The sequence below is a fragment of the Acinonyx jubatus genome, chromosome B3, assembly GCF_027475565.1.
Source record: "Acinonyx jubatus isolate Ajub_Pintada_27869175 chromosome B3, VMU_Ajub_asm_v1.0, whole genome shotgun sequence".
NCBI classification, from domain to species: Eukaryota; Metazoa; Chordata; class Mammalia; order Carnivora; family Felidae; genus Acinonyx; species Acinonyx jubatus.
This window is the reverse complement of record NC_069386.1, coordinates 71,036,798-71,059,935: the sequence shown is the minus strand read 5'-3', so window position 1 is coordinate 71,059,935 and position 23,138 is coordinate 71,036,798. Positions and strand designations below refer to the sequence as shown.

Below are 23,138 nucleotides of genomic sequence, written 5' to 3'. Positions count from 1 at the left end.
AAATGTAACTATATTATAGGACCCCTCCCAGAACTTGGCCTCCACCAGGTTTCATTGGGTCTTGGAAGCTCTTTTTGTCTTTGTGCCATAGTCTTGCCACACGCTTCCCCATGAGCCGTTCCTCAGAGCATGGACTGTGATCCTTCTGAAATATAAATTAGAACACCTATTTAAAACCCTTCAGGGGTGCCTGGGTGGTTTAGTTCGACTTCAGCTCAGATCATGATCTCAAGGTTCATGAGTCGGAGCCCCATGTCAGGCTCTGTGCTGACAGCTCAGAGCCTGGAGCCTGCTTCAGAATCTGTGTCTCCCTCTCTCTGCCCCTCCCCTACTTGTGCTCTGTCTCTCTGTGTCTCTCAAAAAATAAATAAATGTTTAAAAATTTTTAAAAATAAAATAAAACCTTTCAAATGCTTCCCATTACGTATAAAATAATATGTGAACCTAACCATAATGGTATAAGGCCACATATGACTGGACCCCTAACTCCCTCTTTGACACATCACCCACCACTCTCCTTCTCACTGCCTTCTGGGAACATCAGCCTTCTTTCACAAATATACCAAATTTGCTTCTGCCTAATGGCAACTGTTGCATTTGAAAACTCTTCCTTACCCCAGGTATTAACACCTTGTGTTTTGTCATTTTCATTACTGAAGGTTCAGTTCAAATGTCACCACTCCAGAAAGCTCCATGACCACTGCGATTCTCCTTCACATTTTATTTTCTTAATATCATTTATATTTTGAAGTCATTTGTTCAATTGTTTCCTTGCCCTATCTCCCCATTGTACAATAAAAATTCCATATGTATGGGAGGCTCGTCTGTAATGTGGAATCAGATATCTTCAACCTCCACATGAGTGCTTGTCACATCATGCTACAGAATAAATACTTGTTGGGTGAATGTATGATTTTTGTGCTTTTTAAAAATTTTTTTAATGTGTATTTATTTTTGAGAGAGACAGAGCATGAGTGGGGAAGGGGCAGAGAGCGAGAAGGAGACACAGAATCTGAAACAGGCTCCAGGCTCCGAGCTGTCAACACAGAGCCCAATGTGGGGCTCAAACTAGGGAACAGCGAGATTATGACCCAGACTGAAGTCAGATGCTTAACCGACTGAGCCACCCAGGCATCCAGAGTGAATGTATGTTTGAATGAACTCCAAATGAAATAATTTTGACTACTTCTCTCTTGGGAGAAAGCAGATTCCCGATGGCTGATAGGGCCAAGGTTTACTCATGGCATGAGTCTGGTCTCATTTGTCTACTGGCTTTTGCTGCCTGGGTCACTGAGACTTGCTGGAAATGGCAGTGGGTGCTTTTGTAGAACAGATAACAATAGGGGAGTCATCACTTCATAGAGGACCTCAACAACTAACTTTACCTTAGATGTCACTAATTAGAAATTGTCAAAGTATGCTTCTTTATTCATTGACATATATGAAAACATTCTGCATATTTATCGATATTAATAATTCAATATTAAATAATATTAAAATCATATTAAATAATTTGATTTACAGGTTCTTGAAAAGGTAGTAAGAATGTAGGGATTAAGAACATGGGATCTGAAAAAAAAAAAGAACATGGGATCTGAGGTGCGCCTGGGTGGCTGGGTCGGTTAAGCGTCACACTCTTGATTTCAGCTCAGGTCATGATCTTGCAGTTCGTGGGATTGAGCCCCACATCAGGCTCCTCTCCTCACTGACAGTGTGGAGGCTGCTTGGGATTCTCTCTCTCCCTCTCTCTCTCTCTGCCCCTCTCCCACTCATGTTTGCTCTCTCTCTGTCTCTCTCAAAATAAATAACTAAACATTTAAAAAAAGAACGTGGGATGAAGTCACATTGCTTCTCTTCCAATAGTGGGTCGGCCAATTAGCAACTTGCCTTTCGAAGTCATTTACCTTTTTACTTTTTAAGCTTCTTACCCTCGTTATAAAACTGTGGGGGTGGGGACAACACAGTACCCGCATCATAAGGTGTTATGGAGGTGACATGGTAATAAAGGTGTTTGTGTGGTGTTCATTGCACATAATGTTCCCTAAACATTAGCTGCTTTGCTATTATATTTGTTATTCGGGACCTCTAGGCACTAAAAGTCATAAATACAAGCATGACCAAGTAAGACCAGGCACTTTTTTACCCTTCCTAAAAGCTGAGCTACGTGTTCACATTAACAGGTGAGTTGTAGCAGCAACACGTAACATGTGTGGGCTTCACGCCATAGTAACCTATTTAGTCTCTGCTCATTGAAGCTCTAGCTTTGACCCTGAGTTGGACATTTCCACTGTTTACTTAAACGTGACTTTGAACCTTGCCACTGTGTTTAGCATCTCTAAGAGCTCCATGTTAGCATTATAAGTTTATAATTATAGACAGAATTAAAAGACTGACAAAATGAATAACGAAACATAAGGCTGTGCAAATGAAACTGAGACAGGAAGGCTTCCTGGTGGAGGACGCTGGGCTGGGAGCCCAGCTGCAGTTTGGGGACAGGCTGCAGAGCAGCAGGGAGCACTGTGCCTCCACAGCACACAGATAGGTGGCTGAGTCTTCCTGCTGGGAGGCCCTGATGTGCAGGCTGCTGTGCCGGTCCTTAGTGTTCACCGTGCAGTTCAACCTCCCATCCTGCTTCATCCCTGAAGCGATGTAAAAAAGCCGGGTGAGGCTGCCGCCCCCGGGGTTCTGTCGGAACCACTGCACGTAGGTCACCGAGCTGGAAAAATTGCACCTCAGGGTAGAGCTGGCTCCCTCCTGGAGGCTCAGGGCTGCAGGTGTCTGCTCCACGTCCATCCCTCTCACCCCTGCTTGGAAAGACAAAACCAAACACAAAAGAAGTCACTGCAGAGCCACTGAGGCAGTTTTCAAACCCATAAAGTATTCCTGGGAACACCCGCTGAGGGTGTAGACCCTGCAAGAGTTCTGTGCAGCTCCCCCTCCACTGCGGGCTGTGAACCTCCCCAGCCCCCGTCTGGGACGCCCCCACTCACAGCAAACCTGCACCCACAGAAGCCCCAGCAGGGCTCCCCGCTGTCTCTTCACGACTCCTTGTCTGGTCGCTGATGTGCCTTCACCCCTACTCTGAAGAGTGTAGAGTCTTGGGTCCAGAGAAGTTGTGTTGTCAACAGTCACCACGTCCCTCCAGTATCACTGAGCACCAATCACACTCGCGCTTCAGCTTCTCATTTTGCTTCTTTACAGGAAACTCCAGCAATGATGGCCCCGCCTTGGCTGCGTGTGTAAGGTTTCTCAGGGGTGTCAATGTGTTGGGGGAGAGGATTCAGGCTGGAGGGGGTGGAGGAAGCAGTAAAGAGAGATATCCAACGTTCCCCACCTTTTTGTCTTTTTTTTCAAAACTGTTTTAGGTAGGAAAGATGGAAAGTTGGAATGGAGGGCAAGGAAAGTGACATGACAACTCAGACAGAAATAGGGACTTCAGGCCCTTGGGTGGCTCAGTCCGTTGAGCGTCCTACTCTTGATTTTGGCTCAGGTCATGATCTCCCACTACTTGGGTTCAAGCCCCAAGTCAGGCTCTGTGCTGGCAGGGTGGAGCCTGCTTGGGATTCTCTCTGTATCCTTCTGCCCCTCGCTCCCACTCACACACTCTCTCTCTTTCTCTCTCTAAAAAAAAAAAAAAAAAAAAAAATGGGGCACCTGCGTAGCTCGGTCAGTTTAGCATCCCACTCTTGATCTCAGCTCAGGGCATGATCCCAGAGTTATGGGATGGAGCCCCACGTCAGACTCTGAGCAGACAGATCTGAGCCTGCTTGGGATTCTCTCTCTCCCTCTCTCTCTCTCTGGCCTTCCTCTGCAGGCATGTGTGCACTCTCTCTCTCTCTCTCTCTTTTAAAATAAATTAATTGGGGCACCTGGGTGACTCGGTCGGTTGAGAGTCCGACTTCAGCTCAGGTCATGATCTCACAGTTTGTGAGTTTAAGCCCTGCATCGGGCTTCATGATTACAGCCAGAGCCTGCTTGGGACTCTCTTTCTCTCTTCCTCCCGCTCTCTCTGTCCCTCTCTTGCTTACTCTTTCTGTCTCTCCAAATAAATAAAAATAAACCTAACAAAAAAAGTAAGTTCAAATGTTTTTAAATACAAAAATGATACACGGATTTGCTAATGCCTTCTGGAAACAATAAAGTACAATAAACAGTTCAGAAGGCACAACCCTTTGGGGCTTCCCCTGGGCTCTGCCTCCCACCCCACAGGGGATATCGTACAGGTGCAGCCCCATCTGACTCACTGTGAGTCACTCACGGTGCAGTAATACACAGCAGTGTCTCTCAGGGCAGCCCGGGGCAGGTTCAGGGTGCTGGACGTCCTGTCCGCAGAGATGAACAGGGATGCCACTTCATTTTCCACGTTTGTCTTATATCCTTGAATAACAAATTGAGGTCCCTGGTTGGGGAACTGTCGGTACCAGTGGATATACTCATTTGTAGCGATCTTGGTGTGGTTACAGGGTATATTCACTTCTTGTCCTTCGTAGGACTCGATGAATACGGGCTGGGTGGTCTTAGCGAGGCTCAAAGTACCTGTAAAAGGAGTCAACACACAATACTAGCTCCTATCCTGAAACTGGGTGGATTGAAGGTCCAACTCGGCACCTCCAGGTTCTCTCTCACAGTCAAATCCACCCCCACATCCTCCTTCCCCACCATATGCAGACACATGCAATTTCCTTCCCATTTGTGTTTTAGGACACTTTTTAAAAATATTTATTTTGAGAACCCCAGGAACATATGTACAAAAGTAACAGGGGCAATATCTCCCACCCATGGAGGGGTAATATTTCCCAGGGCTCAGTAATCCAGAACATCTTTATTGCCCTGAGTCACCCCTTGCATGAATGGTGAGGTTCTACCTAGAGAAACACAGGACCCCACAGCCAGTCCTTGACATCTTAGGTAAAGAGCAATGATAACAGGCAAGAAAGAGTCCAGCGTCTAGTCCCAGCCACACCCTAATTCCTTTTAATCCCAAAATAACTCACCCAAGAGCAAGAGCACAGTCACTCTTGTCACCTGCCTCATATCCTAGGTCTAAACCCGGCCCTGGGGTCGCGGTCCTGTTGCAGAGTCTGAGACTGGCCTGGGACACGAACCAGAAAAGAGGCACAGCAGGAAAGCCAGAGCCACACTAGCAGCTGTCACCCAGGGCTGTCCCCAGCAGCTGTCATCTAGGGCTGTCCCCAGCAGGTGTCACCTGGGGCTGTCTCCAGCATAAGCCAATAGCACCGACAACACCTCCCCAGATGAGCTTCCCCCTAAGGTTCAACTGAACACTCAGGAAGAAGAATAAAAGGTAAAAGCTTCCAGCACAACAGCACAGCAACCCCGATTTCCTTTTCGTTCTTTGCGAAGGTATAACCCCTTGTAGATTTGGTCTGAAGGAAGCTAATATATCAGAGGGTAGATTCCACCAGGTTCCTTATTCCCCATCACATCACTTTTCCCACAGTCCCAGAAGACGGCCATTGATTGTAGTCAGTGTGATACTCATAAAGCTGAGAATGACCCCTGACCTGGTCCTATATGCCTGGAATCCTCCCCATTCGTCCTATGCAACCAGATGAACGGGAAATGCTAATCTTATTCCACAAAAGGCCCATGAGCTTGTCTGAACTGGACCTTTCCTCTCCTGACACCCTGGTGTCCTTTTATAATCTCACTAAGTCCACATCTAACAACTGCATCTCAGACTTCACTTAACAATTGTTGCACAGAGGAGGAGACCCCTCACTGGTCCCTACTGACCAGCTGGCCTAGGACATTTGATGCCGAATCATTCACCCAACCAGAGAGGAAGTGAGATGATGAAGAAGAAAAGGCACTCAAATTCAGAGTCAGACAGACTTAATTTCAAGTCCTAGTTCTGCCATCTTTTGACCTTGAGCAACTTCCCTGGTCTGAACTTCAATTTCTTCATGCCCTTCCTTCTCATCTGAATCAGTGAAAGTAGTTGTGCAGGATTATATATATATATATATATTTATATATATATATATATATATATATATATATAAAAATATATATATATAAAACATATATATGTTTTTTTTAATTTTATTTAAATCCCAGTTTGTCAACTTATAGTGTAAGAATGGTTTCAGGAGTAGAACCCAGTGATTCATTACTTACATATAACACCCAGTGCTCATCCCAACAAGTGTCCTCCTTAATACCCGTCACCCATTTAATGCATCCCTCCCACCCAACACCCCTCCAGCAACCCTCAGTTTGCTCTCTGTATCTAAAAATCTCTTATTGGTTTGCCTCCCTCTGTTTTTATCTTACTTTTCCTTCCCTTCCCCTATGTTCATCTGTTTTATTTCTTAAATTCCACATATGAGTGAAATCATATGGTATTTGTCTTTCTCTGACTAACTTTTTCACATATGTCAAATCTTTATCCATTCATCAGTCAATGGACACTGGGTCTCTTTCCACACGTTAGCTATTGCTGACAGTGCTGCTATCAACATTGGGGTGCATGCACCCCTTCGAATCAGCATTTTTGTATCTTTTGAATAAATACCTAATAGCACAATTGCTGGGTTGTAAGGCAGCTTCATTTTTAATTTTTTGAGGAATCTCCACGCTGTTGTTCAGAGTGGCTGCGCCAGTTTGCATCCCCGCCAATAGTGCCCAAGTGCTCCCCTTTCTCTACATCCTTGCCAACATCTGTTATTTCCTGAGTTGTTAATTTTAGCCATTCTGACAGATGTGAGGTGAGAGCTCATTGTGGTTGTGATATGTATTTCGCTGATGATGAGTGATGTCGAGCATCTTTTCATGTGTCTGTTAGCCATCTGCATGTCCTCTTTGGAGAAGTGTCTGTCCACATGTTTCCCCCATTTCTACACTGGATTATTTGGAGGGGGGGTGTTGAGTTTGATAAGTTCTTTATAGATTTTGGATACTAACCTTTATCTGCTATGTCAGTGCAAATATCCTCTCCCATTCCATCACTTGCCTTTTAGTTTTGTTGATTATTTCCTCTGCTGTGCAGAAGCTTTTTATCTTCATGAGGTCCCAAGACTTCATTTTTGCTTTTATTACACATGATTTCTTAAAATAATGCCATTCACTCTTCCATCAAGACATATCCAATATAAATTCAATAATAGTAATAACTCATGCACATACAACCCAACAACAACAAACACCATTTAGGAAAAGAGACAAATCCCCAAAACACCTAATGTTAATGGAATCTGCCAACTACAATAATCAAAACATACTAGATACTCACATTAATGTGGTGTGATTCCTTGGCTCATATAATATGCGAATGGAAAATCACTAGAAAATATTTAGGAGGTGACTTTTAGGTCTAGAATTGTCCAATTTGTTCTGAGTGAACAATTTTTCCATTTCCTCAAGTAAACATTAGTGACTGCGGATGACTTCTAGTGACATTTTAGATATCACAAGTCATGAATAAATAACCAACTTGCCCGCAGTAGCAAATGGAGGAGAAAAGAATTATTTCAGGGGAAGCTAAAGACTCTAGAACACCTTGTACATAAATAAAGCAAAATAGAGTCAACTAATTACAACAGCGACCCCAAGTGGTCACTATACCTGGACAGAAGAAATGTTTCTCAAAAGTCAGTATGTCTCAGACCCAGCAATTTATGGAAATTATAATCTTTGTTAAACAGAGTAGCAAGTGGTTGGGCTTGGTCACATGGACTATGGAGTATATTTTGTGCAAAGGAAAAAAAGACCCTGAATGAGGATTTAGACAAAGAGGATTGTAAGTGATTCTCAGGACTTGCTAGTTGTGTATTTAGTGCAAAGCATTTGTTCTCTTCATCTCTATGAGAGAGATTAAAAGATCAATTAAGTATGCATAAGAAAATTCTCTCTAAGCCTTAATGTTCTATACAAATGCAAACTATGTTTAACATAGGAAATCACAAGAAAAATGATCTTACTGTTCAGGTCGACAAATGTAACTTGATATCTCTGTGTTGCTATCTATTATCTTGTTCTGGGAGAACGTTACTGGATATCAAGCAAGTAGAGAAAGAAACACTAGTTTTCCCATGTATCAGTCTTTAGAATGAAAGTAATTGTTAATGGCTGTGGTGTTATGGGTTGAACTGTGCCCCCCCCCCAACACGCACCAACGGAGGCGGGGGGGTCGTGGAGTCTTAATCTCTAGCAAATTAGAATATGACCTTATTTAGACAAATTGTCTTTACAGAAATAATGAAGTTATATGAGGTTATTTGAATGGAATTTAATCCAACATGATTAGTATCTTTAAAAAAAAGGAAATTTGGGAACTCCAGGGTGGCTCAGGTGGTTCAAGTGTCTGACTATTTCAGCTCAAATCATAATCTCATGGCCTTCAGATCAAGCCCTGCACCAGAATCTGCACTGACAACATGTAGCCTTCTTGGAATTCTCTCTCTGCCTCTCTCTCTGCCACTCCCCTGCTCTCTGTCTCTATCTCTCCAGAAAAAGAAGGAGAAGAAGAAGAAGAAGAAGGAGGAGGAGGAGGAGGAGGAGGGGGAGGAGGAAGAGAAGGAGAAGAGTGGGAATTCTTAGTTACAAAAGTTAGGTAAAGGAAAATATAAATTTTCACTACTGGAGCCTCCAGCTGACTTGACCCTAACAGATTCCTACTCTCACTCCAGTGTAGTAATCATCTCTGTCATATTAGCATAGCCCCAACCTTCCTCAACCTCATCCAATGATGGACTGATGGAAATCTCAACTCCATCTTTTTGAGATGATGTTAAAATGAAAGAGCTGAGTTAATGACAGAAGCATTCACTAAAAATTCTCCCTGTGCTTGGTGATTTTATTTTATCACATTTTCTTCAGTCGCTTCCTCTAATATTAACCTTCCTCTTTCCATTCAGTTTTTCAAATAGGCACACACACAGATGGAATTATCTAGGATCTTAAGGAAAGTTCCTCAGGGTGAAGCTTAGAGTGTCCCTAGTGGATTACAACCATCGGCGTAGACTGTCATAGTACTCTCCTCTCTGGTCACAAGTCAAATGGCAATCACAGCACAAAACCCGTCCCTGCCACTGTCCCATCCAAAGTGATTCTCTGAGCAAGTTCCAGTCTCCAGTCTGTTGGCGACATTGTGTCTGTTTTTTTTTTTTTTTCATAAGTTGTCCTTTCCTCATGAATCCTGACTCTTGGAAGATTAGAACCATGTCTGCACAAGAACTAAGCAGTTTAGTCCCCTCTGTCCATCTTGTCACCATAGAACATAAGGTCTCACTGAAAGTGCCCCAGGTTGATCCCTTGAGTCACTGGAAGCCTCACATTCACCAGAAGTTGGTGTTCAGCATCCCCTGCAGTCCCAGGCACTGTGTCACTCACAGCACAGAAGTACTTGGCTGCGTCGCTCCACTGGACTGCAGGTTTCCTCAGGTGGAAGGCCTTTTCACTCTTCCTAAATTCAGCCTCGAAACCTTCGGTGCCTTTCACCAGGATGTCCCCTGATATGTACTTCAAGAGAAGCCGGAGTCCTTGGTTGGGGTGCTGCACGTACCAGAAGAGATACACCTGAACAGAAGACGAGTAGTTGCACCTCAGCTCCAGAGGGGCTCCTTCAGAGACAGTGATGTGGACATCAGGCTGGGTCACTGACTGGGCTCCGGTTCCTCCTGAAACATCAATATGCTGAGTCAGTGAGACCAGGAAAGACTTACCGATTAAGAAGAGGTGTCTCTCCTCAGAGTCCAGTTGTAATACTGCACCGGTAGGGAACAAGAAGATGAAATAGAATTTTACTCACTCGGGGCAAAAAGTATCATAAACACAAGCATGGTGACAGGAGCCAAGCTCATGGCTAAGGACGGAAGAAACTGTAGTCCCCTTTTTGAAGATCTTTCCTGAGCAAGAAGGAGTATGGTTGAGGAAACAGTACCCTTGGAACAAGGAAGAATGTGTATGGTGGGTGCCCTAGAATCTTGTGTAATTGCGTTCCAGAGACGTCTGGAAGAGTCTTTTCCTTGAAAATCTGGGTGTTTCCTGACTTCTAAATTCTGTGAAGAGCTCCATCTGGACTCTTCAGTCAGCTCTGTGAAGGAGGAGCTAAAGGAAGGATGGTTGGGAGGGAGGGAGATCTTCAAGTATAATTCTAGTTTGTGCATCATTGCCCTCTGGAGGCCAAGCAGAAGTAGTTCTTCTGGTGAGCTTGTCATGCCTTTTACTCTTTCAGGCACCATTGGAGAGGGATGTAGAAGGCCGAGCAAACTTCTAATGTCAGGTAACTCAGGAACATTCTTCCCTTTCACCTGAACCATGCATAGTAACAATCCCCACAGATGCACAATTTTCTCATGACTGCAGAGACGTGATGTGATTTGTGAATGTTCTGACATTTCCTCCTTCTGTAATATGTGAGTATGTGACCCTCCAAGGTCCATACTGTTCATCTCAGGTATGAAGACACATAAGAAGAGAGAAACTAACAGCCTTCACAGAAAAATTGATTAGGCGAGAACAGTACTCGTCTCAGTCATTGTCCATAACAAGATTACATGGAAAACATCTAATAGTCCTTAGGGCAAAAGAATCAGGCCAATTGACCCAGGTTCAGTTTTGTTTATGGAGCTATTGACAGGTTGAAATTGAGCATCGTGACAATTAAAACATACAAAAAATTACCTATCTGTTGCTAAAAGAAGAAAATAGGAAAGAAAAGTGCCAGGATTCCCCTTAACATCCCACAAAATCAATTCCAGAAAGGTAAGGCCATTTTAGCAGGATATGTAATAAAAACTGGGAGTTTTAAGCCAACAGGTGATAAAAAGTAAAAAAAGAAGGTAGGTTCTTCTCAGTAGATAAGAAATTAAAAGAATATAAACAATGAGAAAATGAAAGTATATTGCTCTGGCACACCTGGGTGGTTCAGTCAGTCAAGAGTCCGACTCTTGATCTCGGCTCAGGTCATGATCTCATGGCTCGTGAGATCAATCCCTGCATCGGGCTCGGCACTGACAGCAGAGAGCCTGCTTGGGACTCTCTCTCTCTCTCCCTCTCTCTCTGCTCAAAATAAATAAATAAATAAACTTAAAAGAGAGAGAGAGAGAGGCATCAAGACCAGTCCCTCAAGGGTGTATGTAAGATGTGAGCAGAGGAGCCGAAAGCAGCCTGCATGTTTAAACTACATGTTTAAATTCTCCCTTGATTCAAATTCTCCTTGCACTATAGCTTCACCCTCTCCTTCCTTCACAGCAGAGCTAACCTGCTCCCTTCCTCATCGCACATCACATGTTGTGCCATCCTCTATCTTGGCACTTGCCAAACTGTTCTGAGTCGCTGTTGGTTCACTCTACAGCCAACAGCACTCTTTTTGGCAGGAACCATCCAGGGAGTTGGGGCTGCCCCATCGCCGAAATCAGTCTCATGCCCTCAGAGAGCCTTGAGGCTGGCAGAGCAGGGGAGCGGTTAGACCGGGCACCTGAGAGACAGACTGCCTGGGTTGCAACTCACCATTTCACGGTTTTGTGACTTGAGTGAGAACTTAAGTTCTCTGGGCCTTAGTCTCTTCACCGGCAAAGTAAACCTCATGCTAACAGTTGTGAGAATTACACTGGGTTCGTAAATGTTTGGGGATCACATGGGGCACATAGAAAGCAAAGATAGCTTCTTACATCTATTTGTCATCAGTGCTCAGTACAGTACCGAGCACATAAGGATTCATAAATATCTGTCCCATGAACAAATTCTGTGGCTTGAAATTGTAATTTAGTTATGATGAGTGACATATCCTAGAGCCACACCACCTTCTGTGGAGAGCCATACAGGCTTCAGGAAAACAGTTTCACTGTGGTACTCGGGGGTTTGTGCTCAGCTCCGCCTCCAGCCCCCACCACTGTGTCTGTCACCTCACAGAAATACACAGCAGAGTCACTCCCAAGGACGGATGGTTTCTTCAGGTGGAAAGAGGTTTGGCTCTTATTAAATTCAGCCTCAAAACCGTAGTTGCCTTTGACCAGGTTGGCCCCTGTGATGTATTTCAGAAGGAACCGGAGACCTTGGTTGCGATGTTGGACATACCAAAAGAGATACGGGCTTCCAGAAACCGAATAGTTGCATTTCACAGTCACTGGATCCCCTTCGGCAACAGTGACCTGATCTGGCTGAGACACTGACTGAGCTCTCAGCCCACCTGTAAATGAATCCACACTCCATCAGTGAAGCTGCTGTAAAGCATGTAAGTGGGTAATACAAGTGGAAAATGGGGAAGGCATATTACTCACTCAGTGTGAAGACAATCGCAAGCATCAAGATGCATGTAGAGGCCATGGTTTAAGCCGCGCTGGCTGGGGACTCCTTTCCAGCCCACCCCAGCTGGAGATTAAGTCCCACCCCAGAGAACAGGCTCTCAAAGAGGGATCAGCACCCTTTTGTCAGGGCAGAGTTTTAATAAATGGCTCTGCTTTGGGGAACCTGTTGTTTCCTGGCACCTGTGTCTTTCTGTTGAGCAAGCTCTTGGCCCAGATTCTGCAAAGCTAGGTGAGGAAGCCAGACTGCTATTCCTCTTGCACCTGGAACAAGCCTCACACTACATCGCCCCCTAGCGACCACACACAGACCCGGGTGACTTAAAAAAATTTTTTTTTAGTGTTTATTTATTTTTGAGAGAGAGAAGGACAGAGCACAAGCTGGGGAGGGGCAGAAGAGAAAGGGAGACACAGAATCCGGAGCAGGCTCCAGGCTCTGAGCTGTCAGCACAGAGCCCGATGTGGGGCTCAAACTCAGGAACCGTGAGATCATGACCTGAGCTGAAGTCCGACACTTAACCCACTGAGCCACCTAGGCGCCCCAGAGCCTGGTAACTTTATCATCAAGTAGCTGGAGTTTCCAAGTCTTACCATCATAGGGCCAGAATTCTGGATGTTTACACTTTCCATGAGCCACAAAGGGAGAATTTGCTGTTCAAGGAAAAGAAGCAGGAGTCTGTGAATCAAAGTGGAAAAAACACATGTCGAGTGGATCAAGGTTTCACTGGTTTGTGCTCTATTTAGATAACATAAAAGACAGAAGGGAAGTAGAATTTTTTTAATAGGATGGGAAAATAAATAGAAAAGAGGAGGAAAAGCATAGCTTTGGGTGAAAAGGGAAAGAAAAAGAAAAATGAGCGATAAGAAAAGGCAAAATAGGAGAAGAAGGTAAGAGAAGAGAAATCAGAGAGGAAGAGAACCTTGTTCTCTTCAGAAATAAATTAGAGCCAGCTTCTATGTAAACCCTTTGGACTGAAAAATAATTGTTTTGTTTTCTAGGTTGGGCCTGTGGGAGAACCCTCCCCATAATGACCTTTAAGTAAAGATTCATACAAAATGAACTTGAACCCAGCCTTTAAATATTTTTAAGGAGAGAAAGGGAAGGGATGGTATTATATGCTCCTCCTGACACAGTTGTCCTGTTAAATAGTAGATTATAAAGACAAAAGGAAAAGCCCTCTGTGAAGGAGCTGAAAAATAGAGATTTTCCAAGCGGGGAGGCTGTTTAGAACAAAGTTCAAAACTTGATGGTTAAGTAAGCTTGAGGTACTATGATGATAAAGGGCTCATTTCAAGGGGAGTAAAGTGTTGTACTTAAAAAATGCCACAATAGTGGCAGAGCAATTGTTCAATAAACTTTATTGAAATGAAACAAGTAAGTATCAATATAAAGACATCATTCCTCTGATATGCCTTATTTTTCCTTTAAATAATGTCCAGGAGCATTGGTGGCTCATTTGGTTAAGCCTCTGAACTTGGCTCAGATCATGACCTCACAGCTCAGCTGGTGAGTTTGAGAGTTTGAGCCCCAAATCAGGCTCTGTGCTGACAGCTCAGAGACTGGAGCCTGCTTTGGATTCTGTGTCTCCCTCTCTCTCTCTGCCCCTCCCCTGCTCGCTCGCTCTCTCTCTTTCTCAAAAATAAACATTAAAAATAATAATGTCCAAATAAGCCATATATTTTAGAAAGAGATTAGAAAATCTCTTTGCTTTGAATCAGAAGAAAAGCGGATCATAGCTGTTTCTGAAAGCTTTGCTAAGTATCTCGTACATAAATGGTTGAAACCTTAACACTATGATAATGTCTTTCTTTGGAATATGTAAATTAGCTTTAAGTACTCATCCTCAAGCCGCAGGAGGCCTGTGATGAATAGGAACCTATAATAAATTCCTTCTCTTTCTGCCTAGCGCCTAAGAGGAGTGTTAGCCTTGCATCTTTGAGGGCCCTGGCAATCACCTCAAGAGGATATCTGGAACAAAGTTTAAGGAAAAGGATATTTTAAACTTTTTGTGGGCAGATTTAAGGGAAACATGGAAGAGAAGGTGAAGCACCCAGGGCCTAGCAACAGCCAGAAGACTGAACCACTTGTAGGCCTGAAGGGAAGGAGAAGGAAGAAATTACCGTGACCTGGGGACACCTGCGAATGAGGGCAACTACGACCCAGCAGGACCTATGGGCTGGAGTACAAGGAAGAAGATGTGGCCCACAGCAATGTCAAGGAGCTTCAGTCCGAGATCCCAGGTACTTCTTTCAGACTGCCAACTGCCTTTCCCGTTAAACTATTTATAAACATCAGAATGCTGTAAATGTCACTGATTTCCCAGGAGACAACAAGAGAGGATTCATGTAAAATAATGAGAAAGCCCTTTGCAAACATCAGACTCTGCAATGTAGGTTATATTCGTGATGGAAGTATCAGAGAAAAATCAGCACAAGATAAAGTTACTGGAACAAAAAGGAAAATCGGTGGTTTTTTTCATATGAAACATGGGATTCAATCCAACTAAGAAAATAATACTTATTTCACATAAATTAGGGAACTCTCAGAAGAAAGGGGGGAAATCCATGATTTAACTTCTCTCCTTCCAATAGAGGACACCATAAATCATTGACCCTCCTCATCTCCATGGACTGAAGAGATTTTCTACTTTCTTTGGGCCCAGTACTTTCCCTCACCTGGACCCAGTTTCCTTACTGATTCCTTTTAGTTTAATGATAGCTCAAGCTACACTTGAGGTGTGTTGTAAGTTCTAGGAATTGTATTTTTAAAGAAATACAAGCCAACCAGAAACTGTTTGAGGTGTACAATAGAGAGAGAAATAAAAAATGTGGCATACCAGGCCCCTGGCTGGTTCAGTTGGTAGAGCATGTGACTCTTAATCTCAGGGTTGTGAGTTCAAGCCCCATGTTAGGTACAGAGATTACTTAAAAAGAAAATCTTTAAAAAAATGTTTTTTAAATAATTGGTTTTTTTAAATGTTGCATACATATAATAAACGGTTAGGAAAACAAATATTTACTATGGAAAAAAAAACTGCTCGGTGGCAATGTGAAATCTGGTAAAAAATTTATAAAGGAGACATGTGGGGGCACCTGGGTGGCTCCGTCAGTTGGACGTCCGACTTCAGCTCAGATCATGATCTCACAGTTTGTGAGTTCGAGCTCCTTGTCGGGCTCTGTGCTAACAGTGCAGACCCTGGAGCATGCTTTGAGTTCCCTCTCTCCCTCTGCCCCACCCCCTGCTCATACTCTGTATCTCTCTCAAAAATAAATAAACATTGAGGTGTCTGGGTGGCTCAGTTGGTTGAGCGTCTGACTTTGGCTCAGGTCATAATCTCACAGTCTATGGGTTCAAGCCCCACGTCAGGCTCCGTGCTGACAGCTCAGAGCCTGGAGCCTGCTTCGCATTCTGTGTCTCCCTCTCTCTCTGCCCCTCCCCCCCCATGCTCTGTGTCTCTCTCTGGCAAAAATAAATAAAACATTTTTAGAAATTTTTTTTATTTTTTAAAAATTTTTTAATGTTTTTATTTTATTTTATTTTTGAGACAGAGAGAGACAGCATGTGAGTGGGGGAGGGGTAGAGAGAGAGGGAGACAGAATCTGAAGTAGGCTCCAGGCTCTGACCTGTCAGCGCAGAGCCTGACGTGGGGCTTGAACTCACAGACTGAGAGATCATGACCTGAGCCAAAGGGATGCCCAACTGACTGAGCCAACCAGGCACCCCCCAAAAAAATTTTTTTAAATAAACATTAAAAAAAAAAAAAAAGGAAACCTGTAAACTGTTCCAGGTCCCCAAAAGTATAGAAGCCACAGGAGCAGTGTGTTTGCTTCAAGCTTCTGGTGTTTGCAGACCACTGTTGGTGTTCCTGGGCTCATAGATGTATCACCGCAGTCACTTGGCCATGCTCTATGTCTCTTCACATTGTCTCCCATCTGTACGTGTCTGTCTCTGTGTCCAAATTTCCCCTGATTCTAAGGACAGCAGTCATATTGGACTAAAGCCCATCCTCATGACTTCATTTTAACTCTACTGCCTCTAGACCTATTTCTGAGTAAGGTCACATTCTGAGGTACAGGAAGCTACGACTTCAACATATCTTTTTTAGGGGGACACAGTTCAACCCATGACACTAACCCTTGGAAGAAAACGAAAGCTACTCAGCATTCCAATCCCCACTCATCCTCTTTAGTGCCCTGATCCTCAGACGTGCAGGAAAATCCCCCAGATAGGTCTGTGACCTTACCCACAAGAAGAATAGAAAACAGTGAGGTTAGAGAAGGCAGGTTGGAGGAAGGCAGGATAAGTCCTAATCTGAGAGTGATTTAAAGTCTTAGGTCTCTCATGGAACCAGTGGCAGACCCATACCCCTCTGAGGCAATCCTCACATATTGAAGAGCCGAGATACCGCCCCCAAGAAAAGTTTACCACTAGTGCCGACACAGCCAGCAGCTGACAGAGCAGACCAATCCAGAGAAAGGCTTCACACGGCTCCATGCCACCGGCATTGGCCTGTCAGGTAAGCTTTTCAGCTCTGCCCCCCATGTTTATTCTCAGAATCCCCACAACAACTTTTTCACCTAGGAATTTTTCTTTTGTTTTGTTTTTATGGGAAGTAAACAACATCAACAACAAAAGATGGCAATCTTTACATGCATGCAAATCTCCAGAGTTTGAGAGTAAAGGGAATTGTACTCTCCTGTGGATTCTTCTGTTTTTTCCTCTTCACCATCAAACTGAATGAGAGCTTCATGATGTTATTCCTTTGGGGTTGAACTATCACTGCCATTGTCAAAGTAATTCCTCTCCCCTCAGCTGCATTTTCTTCTTCTTTTATTTCATTCTCTTCCCACTTTCCCCTTTGGATAATAATGCCTCTGATGGTTTACAAGTGAGCTGGAAAAAATCCGTAGGAAGACTAGTTGTTGATGGTTTAAACACTAGAATCAAGGGGCGCCTGGGTGGTTCAGTCAGTTAAGCTTCCGACTCTTGATTTCAGCTCAGGTCATGATCTCACAGTTTATGAGTTCAAGCCCCAAATCAGGCTCTGCACTGAGAGCATGGAGTCTGCTTGGAATTCTGTCTCCCTCTCTCTCTGCCCCTACCCCACTTGTGCTCTCTCTCTCTCTCTCAAAATATGGAAGTATATAACTTTTAAAAACTAAAAAAAAAAACAAACAATAGAGTCAAAACACCAATATAAAAGGTAGGGTTTTCAATACACCACACATATACTCTTCAGTGAACTGAAAAGAACCTCCTATATGACCAAAGGGAATTTTCTGTCTCTTTCCTTGTTTGCCAAAGCAATGAGAGGGCTATACACTTATTCACTATTTCTTGAGCAACAACAGTATACATGGCACTGTGCAGGACTCTTAAGAACACATGGTTCTTCTTCCCAAATATTTTGTTTGGTTAAAAACATAAGACAACACCCTTTTAAACAAGCAATCACTGAAAATAGAATATGCCTAAAGAAGTGTTACTAACAATATGTTAGTAACAATATGCCAATTCATATTTGTATCCAATGGCGATATTTAGGTGTCATTAAATTTTGGGGTTCAGATCCAAGCTATTTAAGACATCTTGGTAAAACTTTATGATATTTCGGGGCGCCTGGGTGGCTCAGTCGGTTGAGCATCCGACTTCGGCTCAGGTCATGATCTCACAGTCTGTGAGTTCAAGCCCCGCATCGGGCTCTGTGCTGATGGCTCAGAGCCTGGAGCCTGCTCCGGATTCTGTGTCTCCCTCTCTCTCTGCCCCTTCCCTGCTCATGCTCTGTCTCTCTCTGTCTCAAAAATAAAATAAAAACATTAAAAAAAAAAAAAAGAAAGACTATGCCACTAAAAAAAAAAAAACTTTATGATATTTCCTATTACTAGAATGTTCCTTTCTTCTGTGGTCAGCAATCTGCCCTTTACTTTTTGTTCCATATAATATTCTGGTTTCTCTTCAAATCATATATCTTTCACTTTTTACTTTTTGTTCCATATGTAAACACCTGCTGAACACCTACTATGTAGGCAAACACTGGCACTGTAGGGACCACTTCCTAAAACACTTCCTTATTAATATAATTCCAAGTGCAAGGAAGTAGAGAATAGTGGTTAAAACCTCAAGACCTGGGGTCCAGAGTCCAGGATTCCCAGATCAAACTTGACTGAGCAGCGGAATTACCAGAGAGATCTTTATGGAAAATACAGTCTCTGGGCCCCAGCCCTGAAAACAGATTCAATTAATCTGGAAAACAGCAATACCCCCCCCCCCCACCGCCTTTCCAAAAGTCCAGATACTTCTGATGAAAAGGTTTAGAAAACACTGGCCTACCCTCGGGCATCAGTCTATAAAGTGAGAGGGTCATATCTGGGGTAGTAAGACCAAGATAATTTAACAAGGGTATGGGAAGAATAAATTACAACTTCCATTCATATCTATTTTTACATTAAATATCAGGAAAGAGATTGAGTTTTACAAATAGTTTATACACTGGGGCACCTGGATGGCTCAGTCGGTTAAGCGTCTGACTCTTGGTTTCAGCTTAGGTCATAATCTCACAGTTCCATGAGTTTGAACCACGCATCTGGCTCTGCACTGACAGCGTGGAGCCTGCTTGGGATTCTCTCTCTCTCTCTCTCTCTCTCTCTCTCTCTCTCTCTCTCTCCTTCTTCCCCACTTGCATGCTCTCTCGGTCAAACTTATAAAAAATAAAACTTAAAAAAGAGATAGTTTATACATTGATCGACACTGGCATCCTCACTGTGTCTGTATGTTAGATTCTAAGCAAGATACCCAGATGGCTGGATTAAGGTTCCACACTCCGGCCTGTTGGTAGAAACTACTCACTCATTTATTCCATTTCCACTTCTTATGCTATTATCCAATGTCAACTAAACTATTCTTTTTTCTTTTTAACGTTTATTTATCTTTGAGAGAGAGAGAGAGAGACAGAGAGAGAGACAGAGAGCATGAGTCGGGGAGGAACAGAGAAGAGACACAGAATCTTAAGCAGGCTCCAGGCTCCGAGCTGTCAGCACAGAGCCCAATGCGGGGATCAAACTCACGAACTGTGAGATCATGACCTGAGCTGAAGTCAGATGCTTAACTGAGCCACCCAGGCGCCCCTCAACTAAACTATTCTTTACAAGATGGACATATGTCTTAAAAATATTCCTGCAAAGAAGCAGAAGCTGGCAGATAACATTTAAAGGCAAAAATAATCTAGTGAGATCTCAAAAGAAAATCCTCACAAGTGTTTCAGTTATCCAGAAAACTGTTTGAAATACGGATCTGCAGCACCATTATTGAATCACCCCCTACAAGCATATTTTCCCATGTCCATCTGCTCTCACATAGTGTGTCTGCACTCAAAATGTTTTCTGATAGTGCCAAGTGGACATGCTTGGGGCACGCTGAATCAGGGAGGAAAGCAGTTATGGCTCCCCTCTTTTCCGCCTCCTGCAAAGGCTGTGCCCCTTCCTGTTTCTGCTCAGCTCTTCATAGGCTCCCTGCCTCTGTGCCCTCCAGAGCACAATAGTAAGTGGCAGCATCTTCCACCTGCACCTGGGGGATGAGCAGCAGTGAGGAGAATCGCTCATTCGTCATGTTGTAGCGTCCCTGCTGAGAAGACCTGGAACCCCAAACCAGGAGTCTCGGAGCGTGTCCTGGGATGTGAAGGTACCAGAAGAAGGTGTAAGCATTGGATATAGAGTGATTGCAGGAGATTTCCACCACAGCGCCCTCCGGAGAAGCCATGCCAGGAGGCTGAAACACTTGGTCCTTGCTCTCTGCAACTGCAGGAAATAAAGAAGGGTTGTGATTTTTGTGCTGCTATCGGGCTTGCTGATTGCCCCTGTGGCGCAGTGAGTATTAACAAAGCTGGTTTTTCTGTTTTCTTTTTTAAGCGAACCCAAATTGGGGCACCTGGGTGGCTCAGTCGGTTAAGTGTCTGACTCTTGGTTTCAGCTCAGGTCATGATCTCACGGTTTCATGAGTTCAAGCTCCACATCGAGCTCTGCTCTGACAGCGTGGAGCCTGCTTTGGATTCTCTCCCACCCGCCCCCCCCCCCCGCCCCACCCCTCCCACATCTGCATCTCTGTCGAAAATAAATAAAAACTTAAAAAAAAAAAAAAGTGAGCCCAAATTTAAAACAGTGGCATATGTTTTCCCAAGACCAGCTGGGGAAGGAGCCTACTCACGCTTCCAAGGAGAGCTGAGGAGGAGCCCCAGCCACACTGCCTCCAGAGCACTCTGCAAAACCATGGCCAGAGTGCAGCTGGTCTCACGCCCCAGCTGGAAGTGTGATCCTCGCCAGGAAGCTGAGGTAAGGCTGCCTATTTTGCATTTTCTTCTTTGTGTCAATGACATCATCAGCTAGAATCTGCCAAGTGTAGAAGAGTGACTCCAGCTGTAAGGCCACCTAATAGCGACTTGAACGGAGCTCTTTTCTGAGACAGTGGTCTTATAGGGAAGGTATCCTTCTGGAGGTCACCATAGTTGGGCATATTCATTCTAGAACCTTGCTTTCCTTCTCTCAGGGTGTCAGAAGGACTCCCATAGTTGATGAAAGATGGCTTCATCATTCAAATTAAAGTGAAAGGGGTGCTTGGGCAGCTCAGTCAGTTAAGCATCCAAATTTTGATTTCGGCTCAGGTCATGATATCACCATTCATGGATTTGAGCCCTATGTTGGGCTCTGTGCTAAGGGAGCAGAGCCTGCTTGGGATTCTCTGTCTCTCTCTGCCCCTCCCCTGCTCATGGGCTCTCTCTCTCTCGCTCGCTCTCTCTCTCAAAATAAATAAACATTTAAAAAACAAAACACAAATTAAAGTCATGTATTCCCACAACAAGTATGCTGAACTTATCACATGGGGTACAATGACATGTGAGCATATTAAAATAATGATCAGGAGGGGTACCTGGGTGGCTCATCAGTTAAGCAGCTGACTTTGGCTCAGGTCATGATCTCACGGCTTGTGAGTTCGGGCCCCGCATCAGGCTCTGTGCTGACAGCTCAGAGCCTGGAGCCTGCTTCAGATTCTGTGTCTCCCTCTCTCTCTCTGCCCCTCCCCCACTCTCTCTCTCTCTCTCTCTCTCTCTCTCTCAAAAAATAAATAAACATTAAAAAATTTTTTTTAATTTTGATCAGGAATTTTTAAAAATAATTTTAAATATTAAATTTAAATATTAAATTTAAAATTGAATTTAAAATTAAATATTAAATTTTAAATATTTTTTAAATAATGATCAGGAAATCCTAGTAACTGTGATGGATGAGAGTTGAGTTTTTTAAGGCACAAAAATTCCTGTGCAAACATATTCATCAAAACATGATTTTGTGCATCCAAGGTTGTCTCTAAAAAAGTATGGAAAGAAATGCTCAGTTATACATTTCTGTAACCAAAAGAAATTGGATCAAGGAAACTCCAAAAGCTGCATTTCGAGATGACTCTTTCGGATGGTACCTATTCTCATTTTGTAGCATGAGACTGTGTCTTCTGTGATGAATGCAAGACATAATAGCTTTCCCCCTGGTTTTTATTGTTTTATACAGATTTTCTTGGAGTTTTATTTTTAAAAGAAGAGTAAACAAGGTTTGTGGCAATACGAGTTTATACAGTAAAGAGTTTTATGTGCACAACCACCACCTAGTGGATGATGTGGGAACTGATGAAACATCATTTCCCACCCTGCGGCCTGTCTTTGTAGCTTCTCACACCTTGAGGTGATTTCATGCCCTTTGTTTTGTTCAAATTCTCCATCTTTATTCAATTTCCATAAAGATATAAAGGTTGACCAGAGGAAATACCTACCTTCTGGGAAGCTTTCTGGTTATTAAAAGATGTTCTCCATTCAGGTGAGTGGTTATTTAACACATACTTCCATGGAATGAAATATGTCTCTAAAGATGGTTGCTTTATTCATTTCCTTTCTTCTTTTTTTATAGTCTCCCTTTCAAGTCAGGGGAATCTGTTCCTTCCTTAATAGTATCTTATTTTTATACTGGGAGATTCTTTAATAATGATAAGATAATTATTTAGGCCCAACAGAGAAAATTTATTAATATTTTTGACCCCAAAAGGTTTCCAAATAAAACACAGAATTCCAAAATGACTGTAGAATTAAGATGGGAAAATAAAACATAAGTGCAAGGACTAATATAGCTACTGGGTTTAATTTGAGCTCTGAAATTCCTGACAAGTGAAACATAAAAGGAAACACAAAGGGAATACAATTCTACAAAGAAACGAATTAAGTGTTCAAGCAGCTTTTTCCTGAAGCCAAGTGACATATAGATATAGATAACTTAAAATTCTTTTTCGGTTACTGGTTACATACTCCCAATTCAAAGTTTCCCACAACTGCACAGTATTTTTGCGTGTGCTTCCTCCACATTTACTTATACAGTCCCTTAGTGGTGGACTCATAGGCTGCCTCCAAGTTCCACCAACATAGCAATGAACATATTTTGATATTTCCCCTTACGAAAGATGCAAGAATTTCTTTGGGGCATGTAACCAGCATGGATTGTGCAAACATATTATATACACACACTCAATTTCAGTAATTAATCATCCAAAGCAAGGGCACCCGGGTGGCTCAGTTGGCTAAGCATCCACCATTTGATTTTGGCTTGGGTCATGATCTCACCTTTCGTGGGTTTGGGCCCCATGTCAGGCTCTACACTGACAGTGTGGAGCCTGCTTGGGATTCTCTCTCTCCCTCTCTCTCTGCCTCTTGCCAACTTGCTCTCTCTCTCAAAATAAATAAAATAAACTATTGAAAAAAATCATTCAAAGCAGCGATAGCCATTTACACTTCCACCAGCAGTGCATGAGCATTCCACTCTCTCTACATCCTCAACAGC

At 43.3% G+C, this 23,138-nt stretch overlaps 1 long non-coding RNA gene and 4 gene segments (V, D, J or C); 1 reads left to right on the top strand and 4 right to left on the bottom strand.

Moving 5' to 3' along the window:
- Nucleotides 1-4,240: 4,240 nt before the first annotated feature.
- LOC106971363 (T cell receptor alpha variable 4-like) lies at nt 4,241-5,455 on the bottom strand. The segment is given in 2 exon segments: nt 4,241-4,536; nt 4,995-5,455. Coding segments are annotated over 2 exon segments (336 nt in total).
- Nucleotides 5,456-9,119: 3,664 nt separating this feature from the next.
- LOC113601525 (T cell receptor alpha variable 8-3-like) lies at nt 9,120-10,017 on the bottom strand. The segment is given in 2 exon segments: nt 9,120-9,641; nt 9,773-10,017. Coding segments are annotated over 2 exon segments (444 nt in total).
- A 1,687-nt stretch (nt 10,018-11,704) lies between these two features.
- LOC128315990 (T cell receptor alpha variable 3-like) lies at nt 11,705-12,486 on the bottom strand. The segment is given in 2 exon segments: nt 11,705-12,154; nt 12,246-12,486. Coding segments are annotated over 2 exon segments (408 nt in total).
- On the top strand, nt 11,711-20,286 carry LOC113601229 (uncharacterized). The gene is made up of 4 exons (XR_003422374.2): nt 11,711-12,199; nt 14,177-14,510; nt 16,599-16,786; nt 19,883-20,286. It is a non-coding gene; the product is annotated as an uncharacterized LOC113601229 (long non-coding RNA).
- LOC106971362 (T cell receptor alpha variable 2-like) lies at nt 19,563-20,774 on the bottom strand. The segment is given in 2 exon segments: nt 19,563-20,063; nt 20,470-20,774. Coding segments are annotated over 2 exon segments (468 nt in total).
- Nucleotides 20,775-23,138: the final 2,364 nt, after the last annotated feature.